General features: G+C 47.2%; 1 protein-coding gene across 2 annotated transcripts in view; it reads right to left on the reverse strand.

Annotated features, from left to right (window-relative positions):
* Positions 1-15,234, reverse strand: part of itpka (inositol-trisphosphate 3-kinase A) — a 77,598-nt gene extending 62,364 nt beyond the window's left edge. The window contains exon 1 of one of the 2 annotated variants that reach the window (XM_062968156.1): positions 14,466-15,228. In XM_062968156.1, the coding sequence (XP_062824226.1) occupies positions 14,466-14,927 (462 nt within the window). In that variant the 5' untranslated portion in view covers positions 14,928-15,228. Of the gene's footprint in view, positions 1-14,465 lie in introns of both variants that reach the window. The other variant, XM_062968157.1, reaches the window with a different exon arrangement.
* Positions 15,235-16,600: the final 1,366 nt, after the last annotated feature.

Raw genomic sequence — 16,600 nt, forward strand, 5'->3', positions numbered from 1 at the left:
TCACCAATCACACTCACAGCACAATGCAGTTTTCAAACTGATATCCAGAATAGAAAACTGTGGAAGCTTAGCTTAGGGTGAAATGGTTTTTAATCTAAATTAAAGTAACATTAAAATATCTGTAATTCAAAATGAAAATAAGAAGATAGCAAAGGTTAAATAAAGGTAGAAATTATGTCATCAAAACTTTTTTTCTTGTTTTTTGCAGACAATATCTGGATGTCATGAAATTTAAAATGCTTGAAAAAAATGTATATCTAAGACTAATCTCTATAACTCTTGTACAAAGGATTTTCACAAGAAACAGTCTTATGCATATCAATGGTATCAGCAGCGATCATCTCTATCTGAACATTCTGTATATCTCAAAACTGAAAGCAACAAGAGACAGTCAATGGAGTACAAGTACCTCATTGTTTTCTTCTTATTGGCAAACATTCTGTCATCTAGAACAGGACCTCAATTAGAGACAGTAGATTATGTTGGACAGACTGCTCTCAGTCAACAGCTCAAGGATGCATCTACACTGTAGAGTTTTTGACACCACTGTAATTCCTATGGCTCAATGCTGTGAAAACATGGGAGTTGTAGTTTGATGAGACACCAGCACTAATTGGCAGAGAAGGCTACAGACTTTGTAAATTACACTGCCATGCAGGGCCGCAGCCAAAAAAAAAAATTCGGAGGGGGTTTTGAAAATTTGGGGGGGGGGGGGGTGAACCCCTAACACACACACACCGGCTACAGACCTGTCAATATCTGCTTGAGATAGTGCCTAGAGGGACTCTTAATTTTTTGCGTCTCATTGTCACGACCCAGGCGGCAGAGGCACCAATAACCATACACAGAGGCCAGAATCTAACTAATATCTTTATTGAAGGAATATATAAAGTTAATAAAAACAAGTATAGAAAATAGTCCAGAATTAGACCCTTCAGGAAAGGTCAGAATTAGTCCAAAAAAGCAATGTCCAATAAGAAATATTAAGGTCCAAAGTTGTAATCCAATAACCGAAACACTCACTTTGCCAAGCAAAGTGAGGGGAGATGACAAGGTCCTTAGTCCATAAAACTTGAGCGTGGCTAGGAAATAACTTGATACTTGAAACAAGGCTTGAACGTGGAACAAGGTAACTAAGAACAAGAACAAGGTCCGTGGAATAACTTGGTAAAATCCGTGAAACAAGGCAAGGATTAGTCCTGGGAAACAAGGCAAAGTCCGTAGGTAAACAAAGGCTGGGAAGCAAGGCGAAGGCTGGATAGCAAGGCAAGGCTTGAGCTGAAGCGAGGCTTGAATCGGAGCGCGCTGTCCAGACACAACTCGCTCCGTAGGCTGACGAATTGACTCCGCGAAGTTGCTACGCGGGCAAAACACCTATATAGAGTCCAACTTTCTCACCAAAGCGGTTCTCTGGGAATCAGAAACGAAAGCTAAACTCTGAGACCAGATGTTAAACTCCTTAAAGATTCTCACGAGAACCAATGTTAATTGGCAACATTCTTAGCTGCTATCCTCGCACTCCTGCGCGAAGCTGAATCCAAACTTCTCTGTTGTTTACAAAACTCCCGGCGCAAGAACACGGGAGAAGTAGGCTCTGGGGTTGTTTGACATACTTCTGGGGCACAACTTTCTTGCAGGTGCAAGGTTTCCAGATCTGCCTGGGAAGGATCTGGCTGAGAGGAATCCAGTTCAGACTGGGAAGGTAAAAAACCCAAGTTTTCATCTTCATCAGGGATTACAATGTCCTGAGCAGGACTACAAGGCCCATGGTTCATCACACTATCCCCCTCCTCAGGGCCCCTCCCAAACTGGGGTCCTCTCCCCGAGGCGCGAGGTCGCGGTTTGGTGGGATAGGTCAGATGGAAGCGACGGGTTAGATCAGGAGCATGGACTGTGGAGGCGTCTTCCCAAGAGCGTTCCTCAGGCCCAAAACCCACCCAGTCAATGAGATATTGTAGGCGGCGGCGATGAAAGCGAGAATCCAAAATGTCCTCAACCTCGAACTCCTCCTCCCCATTCATCAAAACAGGAGGGGGGGCCGGTTGGTCTGTATCAGGACGCACACCATCCGCCGGAAGGAGCAGGGAACGGTGAAACACTGGGTGAATGCGCATTGAACGCGGAAGTTGGAGTTTGAAAGTCACGGGGTTTAATTGCGCCACCACTGGATAGGGGCCAATGAAGCGGGCATCTAACTTCCGGCATGGGCGGTGGGAGGGCAGAAAGCGAGTGGACAGAAAAACCCGATCTCCTACCTTGATTTCGGGGCCCGGCTGGCGGTGTTTGTCAGCGTGGCGTTTATAGTCCTCCTTGGCTTGGTCCAGTTGCTGGAGCAAAAGTTGTTGCACCGCTGTGAGTTCCTGCAGCCAATCCTCTGCTGCGGGAACTTCTGAAGTTTCAATGACAGGGGGAAAGAAACGTGGATGGAAACCGTAGTTTGCAAAGAACGGCGTTTCTTTTGTAGAAGCTTGAACTCCATTATTGTAGGCAAACTCAGACAGTGGTAACAGAGAAGCCCAATTGTCCTGTTGGTAGTTTACATAACAGCGAAGATACTGCTCCAAAGTGGCATTGGTGCGCTCCGTTTGCCCATCTGTTTGGGGATGATGAGCTGAAGATAAGCGAGAGTCTATGCCCAGTAGTTTTTGTAGTGCCTTCCAAAAACGAGAGGTGAATTGAGATCCACGGTCTGTGACTAAACTCTTGGGCAATCCATGTAGTCTGAAAACATGCTGAAGAAATAGATCCGCAGTTTCTTTGGCCGTGGGGAGGCCTTCGCAGGGAATGAAATGGGCTAACTTGGTGAATAGGTCCACCACCACTAAGATCGTGGTGAATCCACAGGAAGGTGGTAGGTCAGTGATGAAATCCGCGGAAATTATTTCCCATGGGCGAGATGGGGTAGGAAGGGGGTGCAAAAGCCCTGAGGGCTTCTCCCTTCGTATCTTGGAGCGCTGGCATACTGGGCAGGTGTTGACATATTTTTCCACATCCTTGCGGATCTTGGGCCACCAAAAATCTCTTAGGATCAAATGCATGGTTTTAAATAGTCCGAAGTGTCCTGCTGGTTTGCAGTCATGACACAGACGAAGCGCTTTTTCCCTGCCCGGTCCGGGTGGGATATAAACATGATTTCTATAGCAGAGCAGCCCATCTTTAAGCGAAAAGGGAAAATGCAGACCTTGGCGAAGTTGGTCCTGCGCCCAGGCATCTGCTTGCTGACTAGCCCTGATTTCTTGAGCACAGATGGGTCCTGGAGTAGGGGAAGTTGAACCAATGGGACTGGATTTGGTGTTCCCCACTGTGAGCGTGGCAAAGTTCTCAGGTTGTAGCAGTTGGGATTCAAAGGTCTCCTTGCGTCCTGCAGCGTATTCCGGTTTACGTGACAGGGCGTCTGCTTGCTTGGTTTGAGCTGGGGTCACATAATGGATCTGGAAGTTGAAACGTTCAAAGAATAAAGCCCAACGTTGCTGCCTCTGATTTAGTTTGCGGGCAGTTCTTAGATGTTCTAGATTACGATGATCAGTGTGGACTTCAATGGGGAATTTGGCCCCTTCTAGCCAATGTCTCCAAGTTTCAAAGGCTGCCTTTATGGCCAGTAGTTCTTTTTCCCAAATGGTGTAATTCCTCTCTGGTGTGGTTAGTTGACGAGAATAAAAGGCACAGGGGTGGAGGTGATCTCCCACCGGTTGTAAGAGTACAGCCCCAATTGCCACATCAGAGGCGTCCGCTTGCACCACAAAAGGGGTTCCAGGATTTGGGTGCTGTAGAATTGGCTGGGAGGTGAATAGTTTCTTCAGTTGCTGGAACCCTTTCTCTGCTTGATCAGTCCAGCGGAAAGGCTGCTTTCCTCGGATGCAGCTAGTGATGGGGTCGGACCAGCGGGCAAAATCTGGAATGAACTTGCGGTAGTAGTTCGCGAACCCCAAGAAACGCTGCACCTCTTTCTTGTTAGTTGGCGCCCGCCATTCCAATACTGCTGAAACTTTGGCTGGATCCATGGAAAGCCCTAGAGGCGAGATGCGGTAGCCAAGGAAATCTACCTCTTGTAGATCAAAAGCGCATTTTTCTAGCTTGGCATAAAGTCCATGATCCCGCAGTCGTTGCAACACCATTTTGACGTGGTTCTCATGTTCTGATTGTGATCTGGAAAACACCAAAAAATCGTCCAGGTAGATTATCAAGAATCTGTCTAGATAGTCCTGAAAAATATCGTTGACAAAATGCTGGAACGTTGCGGGAGCTCCGCATAAACCGAAATTCATAACTCGGGACTCGAATAATCCGAATTTAGTCTGGAAGGCGGTCTTCCACTCGTCCCCTTCTCTGATGCGAACTAGATTATAAGCCCCCCGAAGATCCAGCTTGGTGTAGACCTTGGCTCCTCGAAGTCGGTCCAGTAGATCCGAGATTAAGGGCAGGGGATAGCTGTTCCGCTTGGTGATATTGTTCAATGCTCTGTAGTCCACCACCAAGCGTAATTCCCCTGACTTCTTCTTCACAAACATCACTGGGGAGGCGGCTGGGGATTGAGAGGGTCTGATGAACCCCTTGCGAAGGTTTGTCTCTAAGAATTCCCTGAGAGCTTCTTGCTCTGGTTCAGTCAGGGAGTAGAGATGCCCTCGCGGGATCGGGGCCCCCTCCACCAAGTCAATGGCACAGTCATAAGGTCTATGTGGGGGTAATTTTTCGGCTTCTTTCTCATTGAATACATCCCAATACTCGGAGTACTTCTTTGGCAAGGTGATGATGGGCTCGGAGTCTGTGGCATGGCATACCTTGGCTACGAGGCAATGGTTTTGGCAGTACGGTGAAGCAAACTGCAGTTCTCTGTTGGACCAGGAGATGTTAGGGTCGTGGAGTGTCAGCCATGGAATTCCCAAAATCACAGGGAAATGGGGAACCTCGGTAACAAAGAAGGAAATCTCTTCCATATGTTCCCTTATCCACATCCTGGTGGGTTCCGACCACTGGCTTACGGGGCCCGTCTTGAGGGGACGGCCGTCTATGGCTTGCACCACACGGGCATTCTTGAAATCATGATATTGTAATCCCAGAGAGTCGGCATACTCTCTATCGATGAAATTGTTGGTAGCTCCAGAGTCTATCATGGCGTGGATCATGACGGGTCCCCTTTTTGCTGACCATAATGTGACCACGAGAAGGAACAGGACCCCGGTTGGCGGCTCTTGGATGGATTTTTTGACCGGGTTGGCGAGCCTCTCTACACCCGGTCGTTGGCTTCCCCCGCCGGCTGTGTGCCAGTCGGCTCAGACGCCTTCGACTCCGTGGAGGACGCCGCCGCAAGACGGGCGGCAGGCTTCCCTTTGGCTGGGCACTCTCTGGCGAAGTGGCCCCCGTTCCCGCAGTACCAGCAGAGGTTCAAGCGTTGACGACGGGCCTTCTCGGCGGCATCTAGTCTGGGACGCACATTGCCCAACTGCATCGGCACCTCCTCGCCTCCTCTGGGGTATGGGGTTGGCGGCGGGGGTCTCCACACCGGACGTGGCTGAACACTGGCGGGAGCGGGGGGTTTTGCCCCGGCTCTACCGCCCTGGCCTCGAACCCATTGTTTCCTGTTGGCAATCATGACTTCAGCCCGTAAACATTGATCAATGAGTGCCTCGAGGGTCTGGGGAGGATCCACCTTGGAGATTTCTTCCAGCATTTCAATGTTGAGACCCTCCCGAAATTGTCCTCTGAGGGCTACATCGTTCCAGCCGGTGTTGTGGGCCAGCACGCGGAACTCGGCTATGTACTGAGACATGGGTCTGTCTCCTTGAAGGAGGCGCCGGAGTTTGTGACCGGCTGCCTCCAAATTGTCCTCGATTCCCCAGGTCTCCTTAAGGTGATCCAAGAAGCGTTGTGCTGAACTTAGGTGGGGGGAGGCTTGATCAAACAGGGCCGTCGCCCAGCTAGCCGCTGGTCCGTCTAGAAGACTGTAGACCCACGCCACCTTGATGTCTTCTTGGGGAAACTCGGCATCACGGGCCTCTAGATAAGCTTGACATTGGCGGCGGAAAACATGAACCTTAGCAGCTTCTCCAGAAAACTTGGTAGGCAACGCCATGGCCGGGAGGCGAACTCCGCGCTCCCTCAACCCTTTTATTTCTCCATCCTGCGCGTTGAGTCTGTCACGGATGCGGTCCACTTCGTCCTTGCTGATGGTGTAGCTGAGCGGCTGTCCAGCCGGCGCGGCTCCGGTAGACATCCTGGCCTCGGTTAGTTGGTGCTTATGGGCGGCGGAGTCAAACTGTCACGACCCAGGCGGCAGAGGCACCAATAACCATACACAGAGGCCAGAATCTAACTAATATCTTTATTGAAGGAATATATAAAGTTAATAAAAACAAGTATAGAAAATAGTCCAGAATTAGACCCTTCAGGAAAGGTCAGAATTAGTCCAAAAAAGCAATGTCCAATAAGAAATATTAAGGTCCAAAGTTGTAATCCAATAACCGAAACACTCACTTTGCCAAGCAAAGTGAGGGGAGATGACAAGGTCCTTAGTCCATAAAACTTGAGCGTGGCTAGGAAATAACTTGATACTTGAAACAAGGCTTGAACGTGGAACAAGGTAACTAAGAACAAGAACAAGGTCCGTGGAATAACTTGGTAAAATCCGTGAAACAAGGCAAGGATTAGTCCTGGGAAACAAGGCAAAGTCCGTAGGTAAACAAAGGCTGGGAAGCAAGGCGAAGGCTGGATAGCAAGGCAAGGCTTGAGCTGAAGCGAGGCTTGAATCGGAGCGCGCTGTCCAGACACAACTCGCTCCGTAGGCTGACGAATTGACTCCGCGAAGTTGCTACGCGGGCAAAACACCTATATAGAGTCCAACTTTCTCACCAAAGCGGTTCTCTGGGAATCAGAAACGAAAGCTAAACTCTGAGACCAGATGTTAAACTCCTTAAAGATTCTCACGAGAACCAATGTTAATTGGCAACATTCTTAGCTGCTATCCTCGCACTCCTGCGCGAAGCTGAATCCAAACTTCTCTGTTGTTTACAAAACTCCCGGCGCAAGAACACGGGAGAAGTAGGCTCTGGGGTTGTTTGACATACTTCTGGGGCACAACTTTCTTGCAGGTGCAAGGTTTCCAGATCTGCCTGGGAAGGATCTGGCTGAGAGGAATCCAGTTCAGACTGGGAAGGTAAAAAACCCAAGTTTTCATCTTCATCAGGGATTACAATGTCCTGAGCAGGACTACAAGGCCCATGGTTCATCACACTCATAGACTTAGCATGGGGATTTGGTTAACCAGTTAAAATTCTTGAGTAAACCAGGTTTTTTTTTTAACCTGAAAAATTTCGGGGGTGGTTTGAACCCCTAAACACCCCCCCCCCCGGCAACAGGCCTGCTCCCATGATTTGGTTTCAAACTGCATTTGTTCTACAGCATAGATGCACCTAAAGAAGTTTCAATGAGGAGTACAGTATGTCCCTTTTGGAAATACAAACAGCTACTGAAGTGAGAAAATCATTTTCCCCATATCTCTTGATCATACTATCAGGCGAAAGTGCATACCTGCTTCCCAACTATTTGGAAAGGCTTCTCCCTTATTTACTGAGGAGTGTAAACTTGATGTGTCAGCTCAAATGGCTTCCCCATTTCCCCATTAATCCTAGTCACAGAAGGTTGATCAAAATGAATGCTGCCAGGCAAAACCCCACCTGTCACTGACTCACTTCACAGGTTTGACACAACACATGAGTAAGCGGCAGCTCATTATGTCTCCTCTTCACCTCATGTGCTGCCTTTCTCTTCTTGAGAAGCAGAAACCCACTGTTTGCTGTTTCATGCCTGAGAATGCAGGTTTGGGTGCACCAATGAACTCATTTGCTGGTTTGACTGCACTGATGCTGGTTATGGTGCACCAATGAACTAGAGTACAGAGAACAATAAAAGCCATAGGCCCAAGGCTCACTCGTTTCATGGAAAACCTTACTTGGAATTATCTCTGAACGTAAGTATGCTAGCAATGTTTATAGATACATAAAAAGTTTTAATTGTGCATTAAAGAAGTACACTGCAAACATAATCTGAACATTGCTGGCTTCAGCAATATATGGGAACTACAAATATTTGATTATAGAAGAGATTTGCAACAACAGTTATCCCAGGAAAACAAAATCTACAGTGGAATGCCAATGCTCACAGGATAAAAAGATTTCCCACAATATTTCTAGTAAACACAAAGCATGAAATGGTAATGCCTTTCCTTCTCCTGCAAGACAAATAACCTACTGTTCTACATCAGAGTTTTCTAAATATTTCATCTTGGTCACACACTTTTTAGACATGTCTCATTTCACAACACAGTAATTCAGTTTTACTAGCAAACTGAAGGTTAAGACAACCCCTTATAAGGGATACAGACACATACATAAACTGCAACAATAAAATGCATGGGGACACAGCATATCTCATAAAAGCCTTTTGTTTATATTTTTTAAGTACGGTATATGATTTATTCCTTATTTCTTAGAGGTTTCTTGTTACATTTGTGCGACACACCTACACACTATTGGCAACATACTAACATATCACAACACACCGTTTGGAAAACTCTGCTCTACACCTTCAAGACATAACATAGTTTCACAAGTCTTAGTACAAAGATAAGGCCAATGCAGAATTATGCTCACCCACCAAGTCTGCTTCAGTATAAGCCTCCTCTATAAAGAGTACAAAAGACCACCAGAGATCGGACAACAACTCTATCCTATGCAAACTGAAACAAAGGTAAAATAATGGAAGTCTACAAACTCAGGTATAGTTAACTATAACAGACTGCTTGGGGAAGGGGGTTAGTTATCAGAAACCTTTACTTTTAAGAGCTGACTCATGTAGACTATTGAAGATAATATCTTTCTTTATTTAAAATGTCATAGGTGTAGTTTGTTTCTATATTTTGTTCGCAACTTTATGGTATGTCTAAGAAACATTGCCTAAAGCATGACAAAGAAGTGGATGCTCATCTTCTGCCTGTCACTATCAGTTTTTATAAATAGCCACAAGTACTTTGTAAAAAAAACAAAACATTAAATCTACTGATTGATCAAGTTAGTTGAGAAGATTTATAACTCAGTGGATAAACATATGCCCTACATGTACAAAGGGTCAATGATTGAATCTCTTAGAAGTCTGAACAGGGCTGGAAAAAATCTCATCTGAAATGCCAGAGAGTCACTACATGTCAGCATCACAACAGTATTGCAATACATGAATCAAGAGTCCAATATAGGGTTAAATGTTCCTGTTATTTTCATTATATCCCAGAGTGGAAAATCATACTTACCAGTCTTGGAGCACAACATGATATGAAACCATGTTGAGAAGTCAGTTTCAGATCCTGATTCAGATAAAATGTGGAAGTGCGGTTAATTAACACTGGAGGATTTGAATAAGCATAACTACGTTCCAAGCTAAGTATGAAGTGGGCAATCATTAAAAGAAATAGCAGCATCTGCTGCCAAATTTATCCTTGACAATTTCATTCACATATGGTTTTTCAATTTTAACAAGTGTGAGGATGGGTTACAAGGAAGAGAAACACACACCCATTGAAATATTTTACAATATTTTGCATTTAGACAAACACATACAATAGACTCTCGCTTATCCAACCTTCGCATATCCAACATTCTGGATTATCCAACACATTTTTGTAGTCAATGTTTTCAACACATCGTGATATTTTGGTGCCAAATTCGTAAATACAGTAATTACTACGTAGCATTACTGCATATTGAACAACTTTTTCTGCCAAATTTGTTGTATAACATGATGTTTTGGTGCTTAATTTGTAAAATCATAACCTAATTTGATGTTTAATAGGCTTCTCCTTAATCTCTCCTTATTATCCAACATATTCACTTATCCAACGTTCTGCCGGCCCATTTATGTTGGATAAGTGAGACTCTACTGCATATGAAAGGCACAGTATTAAAGATGACTGGGAAACACACATCATTCCCCTCCCGCTGGTTACTAGGATCAAGCCTATTTGTGAAGTGTTCCACACCAGTAATGCCTGATTATTTCATTTGCTTTTCATGCTGATGAAACAAGGCAGCACAATGAGACTGATAAATGCAACCAAAGGCTAGCTTTTGCTAATAAAGGTACAGCACTCATGTGTATATAATTACACATTGTCCTCATGTTTCAGATTTAAAAGGCAGAAGTGTGACTTGTTAAAAGTGAAAGCCATGATTCCCAAGACTGGGAATATTAAGCTAGAGACAAGACTTTATGCTTAAAGGGAGTCATGACAACATATGCAATCCCACAACTGAAGTATACATCCAACAGTCACCGCTAGAATCAGCCAAACAATCTACTCTAGTCCTCCAGTTTCCATACATGGACTGGAAAGTAATTATGCCAATCTAAAAAAATCAAGACTCAGTAATTAAAATACAACCTGTAGTTGTTAGAAGAAAAATACCCCCTTTTACCTATCTGATATGCTCGTACAATTTTTAATACCTGGTTTATAAGAAATGCTTACCCCCAGAATGATATTAAACCATCCACTATAATGTGATTTTATTTTTCTTCATATTTAATTCTGAAACAAAGCATGTGATTTATATAAAGTTAAACAAAACAAAGTTCATTAACTGGCTCATCAAGTCAACAATTTTCATGTAGCGGGGGAGAGAGGGTAGGAATACTGTCATAATGAGTCTGAAGAAGTCACATAGAAAATGCCTTCCACCTTGCCCTCTAATACAATGCATCTCCAGCAAGCAAATGTGCAGGGTCAGCATTTTTCTGCATTGTGCCAGTGACTAGTACAATACTTTTCCCAATGACTGTAATTATTTTTCTTTTCATGGAAACTTGCCAAACTAGTGGTCTATGGCATTAGTCCATGGACAACCAATTTTGAGTTGCACTAGTTTAAGAGATCTAAGAACCCTTTCGAACTCATTACACACTACAGGCGGTCCTAAATAAACAGTGTTTCTAAACCACAGGAGCTCTTCAAATCTACTACAATGCATCCATTGCTTATTAACTGCCCATTATCAGAATTAGGTTGGACCAAAACTCTGCTCCTAAATTGGCATATTTCCCTTTAGTAAATGAGCATAAAACACAAGTAGAAGCAATTTATGTAAGTGGAACTACTCAATATAAACCCCTGTGCCTCTTCCAAGTCTCTCTTCAAATTGAAGTAACAGCACGCGAGGCCCACAAAGTATCAAAGCATAAAGAAAACATAATTGGAAGAAGCAATAACTACACGTCTGTCTTTGAAAACATGGACTCGGGGCCAACTGAGTGGGTGCTGCAGCTACACAAAGAGGGGGGAAGCACCCTCTGACTTAAAAGGAAAGAGTGCTGGTTACATCTTCACCGAGATAATACGTGGGGGGAAATGTGGGGTAGATGCACCACTATAGAAATCCAAAGCGCTGGTTATGTAACGTATCTATAATCACACTGCACATCATGTTCTGTGCAAAGTGGGATTGTGTTGATATTCTACTCACTTAAACTGGCTTCAATGCCACTTTGCAAGTTATTCTGATCCACAAAGCACTATTCCTAAAACCTTGTGCAAGGTGTATTTGTCATGCAGACAGACCTTCCCTTGAGTATTTCAGTGACACATGTGACAGCCACTCATAAATTCCCACCCCCATGCATCCTACACATCCTGAGAATCTGCTGGAATTCTATGAAATGATCAAATGATGATGCATTGCTTGAAATATGTAGTATTTATGCTTTTCTAAATGCACACAGAATTATTTTCCAGCAAAGATGCAACAGCAAGTGCACTTACCTACCAGGCATAGGCAAACCTTGGCCTTCCAGGTGTTTTGGACTACCGGTAGGCTGTTAGGAATTGTGGGAGTTGAAGTCCAAAACACCTGGAAGGCCAAGGTTTGCCCATGCTTGGGTAAGACCCACTGAACACAGCAGGGGAGGTATAGAATCTATTTATACCACTGCAGCAGTACAAACTCATCTGAACTGTCCGAGTCCTATCTTACAGAACCCTGGAATTCCAAGTTTGATGTTGAGGCATTGAGAATCCTCTGGTTGCAGTGTCTCCCAAACACCAATCATTGGCCACAGCAGGTGACGCTTCTGAGGGTTGAAGTCCAAAAACACCTGGAGGACCAAAGTCTGGCAATCCCTGAATTGCTAGGATGCCATAAAATGGACGTGAGGCATTCAACATGGTATCAAACTTCTCTAATTAATGCTGTAAAATTAGTGCAGCTTGACACCCCTTTTCCTGCCCTGCTTTGACTGGGTGTTCCTGCATGGCAGGTGGTTGGACTGGACGACCCTTGTGGTCTCTTCCAACTCCAAGATTCTGAGTTTTCATGAGTCTGGTTTTATTTAACTTAGGATTCTTTGGGGGAGGTCCCAATTTAGACAAGCCCCTAGTTTCCATCTGTGGTATGTTGAAAGGTATGCAAAGTTAGTTCTGGTGAAGTCATCATGCTTCTTAATTAGATATGATGCAACAAGTGACTTGGATGACAAAGGCTGCGTGGCCATCTAAGAATGGGAGTGCTTTGATTCTATATACCTGCCTGGCAGAATGGAGTTAGACTGGATGGCCCTTGGGGTCTTTATGAGCCACATGGGAGTGCTGTCAAATTGCTTTCATTCTTTCCAAAGCACAGATCAAGAATGAGCAAATATGGGCCTTCCAGGTTTTTTGGACTTCAACTCCCACAATTCCTAACAGCCTCAAGTCCCTTCCTTTTCCCCCCTCAGCCGCTTAAGCTGAGGGGGAAAACCTGGACATCGTGTATTATTTGAGTCTACAGAAATGCTGGACCACTCTAAAAACCACCATGTCAGATTACACAGAGAAGCCACTGAAATCCACAAGCATGTGGACAATTTCAACAGAAAGGAGGAAACCATGAAAATGAACAAAATCTGGCTACGAGTATTTAAAAACTCTAAAATCAGGACAGGAAATAAAGAACGACACGCAAAAAACAGAGGAATTCCAGACATGAATCAATCAGGGCCAGCTAACACCTCCCAACAAAGGATTCCCCCAGGCAGGAAGCAGTCAGACTTTGAAGCTGCAAAGCAACTCAAAGCTAAACTAGGTGGCCAATTGCACCATTCACACTTGCCTCAAACAGACAAGAGTTCTTTCTCCCACCCTGGACTTTCCACAGGAATATAAACCCCACTTGCATGTTTTTGCACAGGCTGTGAAGAGGCTGAAGAACCAGTTTGTGTCATTTCATATTGAGGCAGTCTTATCTCCAGAAGAGACTTTATCTAGCATGAAGAAAACTAGCTGAATGGGGCTCTCTTTGATTGAGTCTCCCTATATACAGAGAGGTGGAATCCAACAATTTGCTCATACGCCAAAGACTCTGCAGAGGCCAAGGGGCCATAAAAGACTGAGTTATATTTATAAAGAAGACCTTTTTTAACAGCTAGATAACATTCAAAGTTTAGGTTTTGACCTAAGACAATTGCATGAGGCATAGCATCCGTGTTTTTCTTCTTGCCATAGATGAGGACGAAGCATCAGGAGAGAATGCTTCTGGAACATGGCAATACAGACTGGGAAACCCACAGCAAACCAGAGATTCTGGCCATGAAAGCCTTCAACAACAGGCTGCCCCTTTTTTATTCATCTGAGTATTGAGAAATTTGGGCATTGCCTTTCCTTAAGGATCATAGAATTGGAAGAGACTGGCCATCTAATCCAACCCGCTGCCATACAGGAAAAGCACAATCAAAGTAGCCCTGTCAGATGGCCATCCAGCCTCTGATTTTATTTTATTTTTCGTGTCAAGAGCGACTTGAGAAACTGCAAGTTGCTTCTGGTGTGAGAGAATTGGCCGTCTACGAGGACATTACCCAGGGGACGCCCGGATGTTTTGATGTATTTACCATCCTTGTGGGAGGCTTCTCTCATATCCCCACATGGAGCTGGAGCTGATAGAGGGAGCTCATCCGCACTCTCCCCGGGTGGGATTCGAACCTGGCAGCCTTCAGGTCAGCAACCCAACCTTCAAATTAGGTAAAGGTAAAGGTTCCCCCTGACGTTAAGTCCAGCTGTGACCGACTCTGGGGATTGGTGCTCATCTCTATTTCTAAGCCGAAGAGCCGGCGTTGTCCGTAGACACCTCCAAGGTCATGTGGCCGGGATTTGAACCTGGCTACAAGGCTTTAAACCACTACGCCACCGGAGGCTCTGATTAAAAGCCTCCAAAGAAGGAGCTTCCACCACACTCAACGGGAGTGAGTTCCACTGCTGAACAGGTCTTAAGTTCAGGTGGAACCTTCTATCTTGTGATTGGAACCCACTGTTCCTGCCTGGCAGGATGAGGTTGGACTGGATGTCCTTTTGGGTCCCTCCAGAGTCTCTAGGCTTCTCTGGGAAGCAGAGGCTGGCTGGCGAGCTGTCGGGGCGCTTCCCCCCCCCCCCCCCGCCCGGCTCCGTGAGGCCTGCTCACCTGGTGGGTCTCCTCGCCGTGCTCGAGGTGGACGATGCCCTGGCTCCTGCCCTCGGTGTCGCTGAGCAGGTCGTCCTCGGAGTCCTCGAAGAGCGAGGAGGAGCCGGTGGAGGAGAGCGAGGAGGTGGAGAGGCGCCGCGCGGAGGGGAGGAGGGCGCCGCTCTCGGTGCTCAGCCAGGCGCCCTCGGGCTCGCCTCGCCCGGACCCTCCTCCTCCGACGGGGCTCCGCGGGGCCCCCTTGCCGCCGCTTTCCTCCTCGTCCTCCGGCGTCACCGTCAGCTGCGGGATGACCGGCGGGAGCACCCCGTTGCGGGGCCGCAGGCAGCCCTTCTGCGGCGCCTCGGGCAGCGGAGCGCCTTGGGCAGCGGCCACGCAGCGCGCCTCGAAGAGCGAGCGCAGCTCCCCGACGCTCAGCCGCTGGCCCCGGCTCGAGTCCGGGCTGTTCCCGCTGCCACGCTCCATGGGGGTGGGAGGGGGGGAGGCGTCTCGGGATTTCAGAGAGTCCCTTTCCCGAGGGCGGCTCTCCCCTCCGGCATGGCCCTCCCGCCTCCTCGCCCTCACCGGCCCATCTGGGGCGCCCTCTCCGCCCTCCTTCCGCGGCACGCACACGCACTCTCGCTTCCACCCGCGATCCGGAGACCCCCGGCTCCTTCCTTGCTGCCTTGCTTTCCTTCTCTTCCCACTCGCGCCTTTCTCTCTCTCTCTTTCCACTCAATCCAGGCAGGGAAGGAAGCGCCGGGGAAGTTGCTGGCTCCGCCTCCGCGAGTGGGCTGCAACCTCTTCTCGGGGAGGGACAAAGTTCAGCCGCCGGGGAAGAAAGCGCTCGGGGAAGAGTGCGCGCGGGGGGGGGGGGGGGGGGGGCGTGTTGTAGCGAGGAAAGAGCCGGGGCTGAAGGGGAGCGGGAGGCCGGAAACAGCGCTCCAAGTTGAACAACCCCAAACGCCGCTTAGGTCTCGGTCAGAGTCCCAAGACAACACGGGGCATTGGCTTCAATGCTGAACTACTGTCCCGATTCTGTCTTCTATAGGTAAAGGTAAAGGTTTCCCCTGACGTCCAGTCATGTCTGACTCTGGGGTGTGGTGCTCATCTCCATTTCTAAGCCGAAGAGCAGGCGTTGTTCGTAGACACCTCCAAGGTCATGTGACCGGCATGACTGCATGGAGCGTCGTTACCTTCCCGCCGGAGCGGTACCTATTGATCTACTTACATTGGCACGTTTTCGAACTGCTAGGTTGGCAGGAGCTGGAGCTAACAGCGGCCGCTCACGCCGCTCCCGGGGCTTGAACCTGGGACCTTTCGGTCTGCAGCTCAGTGCTTTAACGCACTTTGCCACCGGGGCTCCTTCTTCTATAGAACCAACCTTTTTTTGTGTGTCAGGAGCGACTTGAGAAACTGCAAGTCGCTTCTGGTGTGAGAGAATTGGCCGTCTGCAAGGACGTTATCCAAGGGACGCCCGGATGTTTTGATTTTTTTACCATCCTTGTAGGAGGCTTCTCTCATGTCCCCACATGGAGCTGGAGCTGATAGAGGGAGCTCATCCGCGCTCTCCCCGGGTGGGATTCGAACCTGGCAGCCTTCAGGTCAGCAACCCAACCTTCAAGTCACAAGACTTTAACCCACTATGCCATCAGGGGCTCCCCAGCTGAAACAGGCACATTTAGGATGCAGATCTTTTTTTCCGTGTCCGGAGCGACTTCAGAAACTGCAAGTTGCTTCTGGTGTGAGAGAATTGGCCGTCTGCAAGGACGTTACCCAGGGGACGCCCGGATGTTTTTACCATAATTGTGGGAGGCTTTTCTCATGGAGCTGGAGCTGATAGAGCAGGCATGGGCAAACTTCAACCCTCCATGTGTTTTGGACTTCAATTCCCACAATTCCTAACTGCCTACTGGTTGTTAGGAATTGTGGGAGTTGAAGTCCAAAACACCTGGAGGGCCAAAGTCTGCCTATGCCTGTGATAGAAGGAGCTCATCCGCGCTCTCCCCAGGTGGTATTCGTACCTGGCAGCCTTCAGGTCAGCAATCCAACCTTCAAGTCGCAAGGCTTTAACCCACTATGCCACCAGGGGCTCCCCAGCTGAAACAGGCACATTTAGGATGCAGATCTTTTTTTTCCCTGTCATGAGCGACTTGAGA

This window comes from Anolis carolinensis, chromosome 1 (assembly GCF_035594765.1).
Source record: "Anolis carolinensis isolate JA03-04 chromosome 1, rAnoCar3.1.pri, whole genome shotgun sequence".
NCBI classification, from domain to species: domain Eukaryota; kingdom Metazoa; phylum Chordata; class Lepidosauria; order Squamata; family Dactyloidae; genus Anolis; species Anolis carolinensis.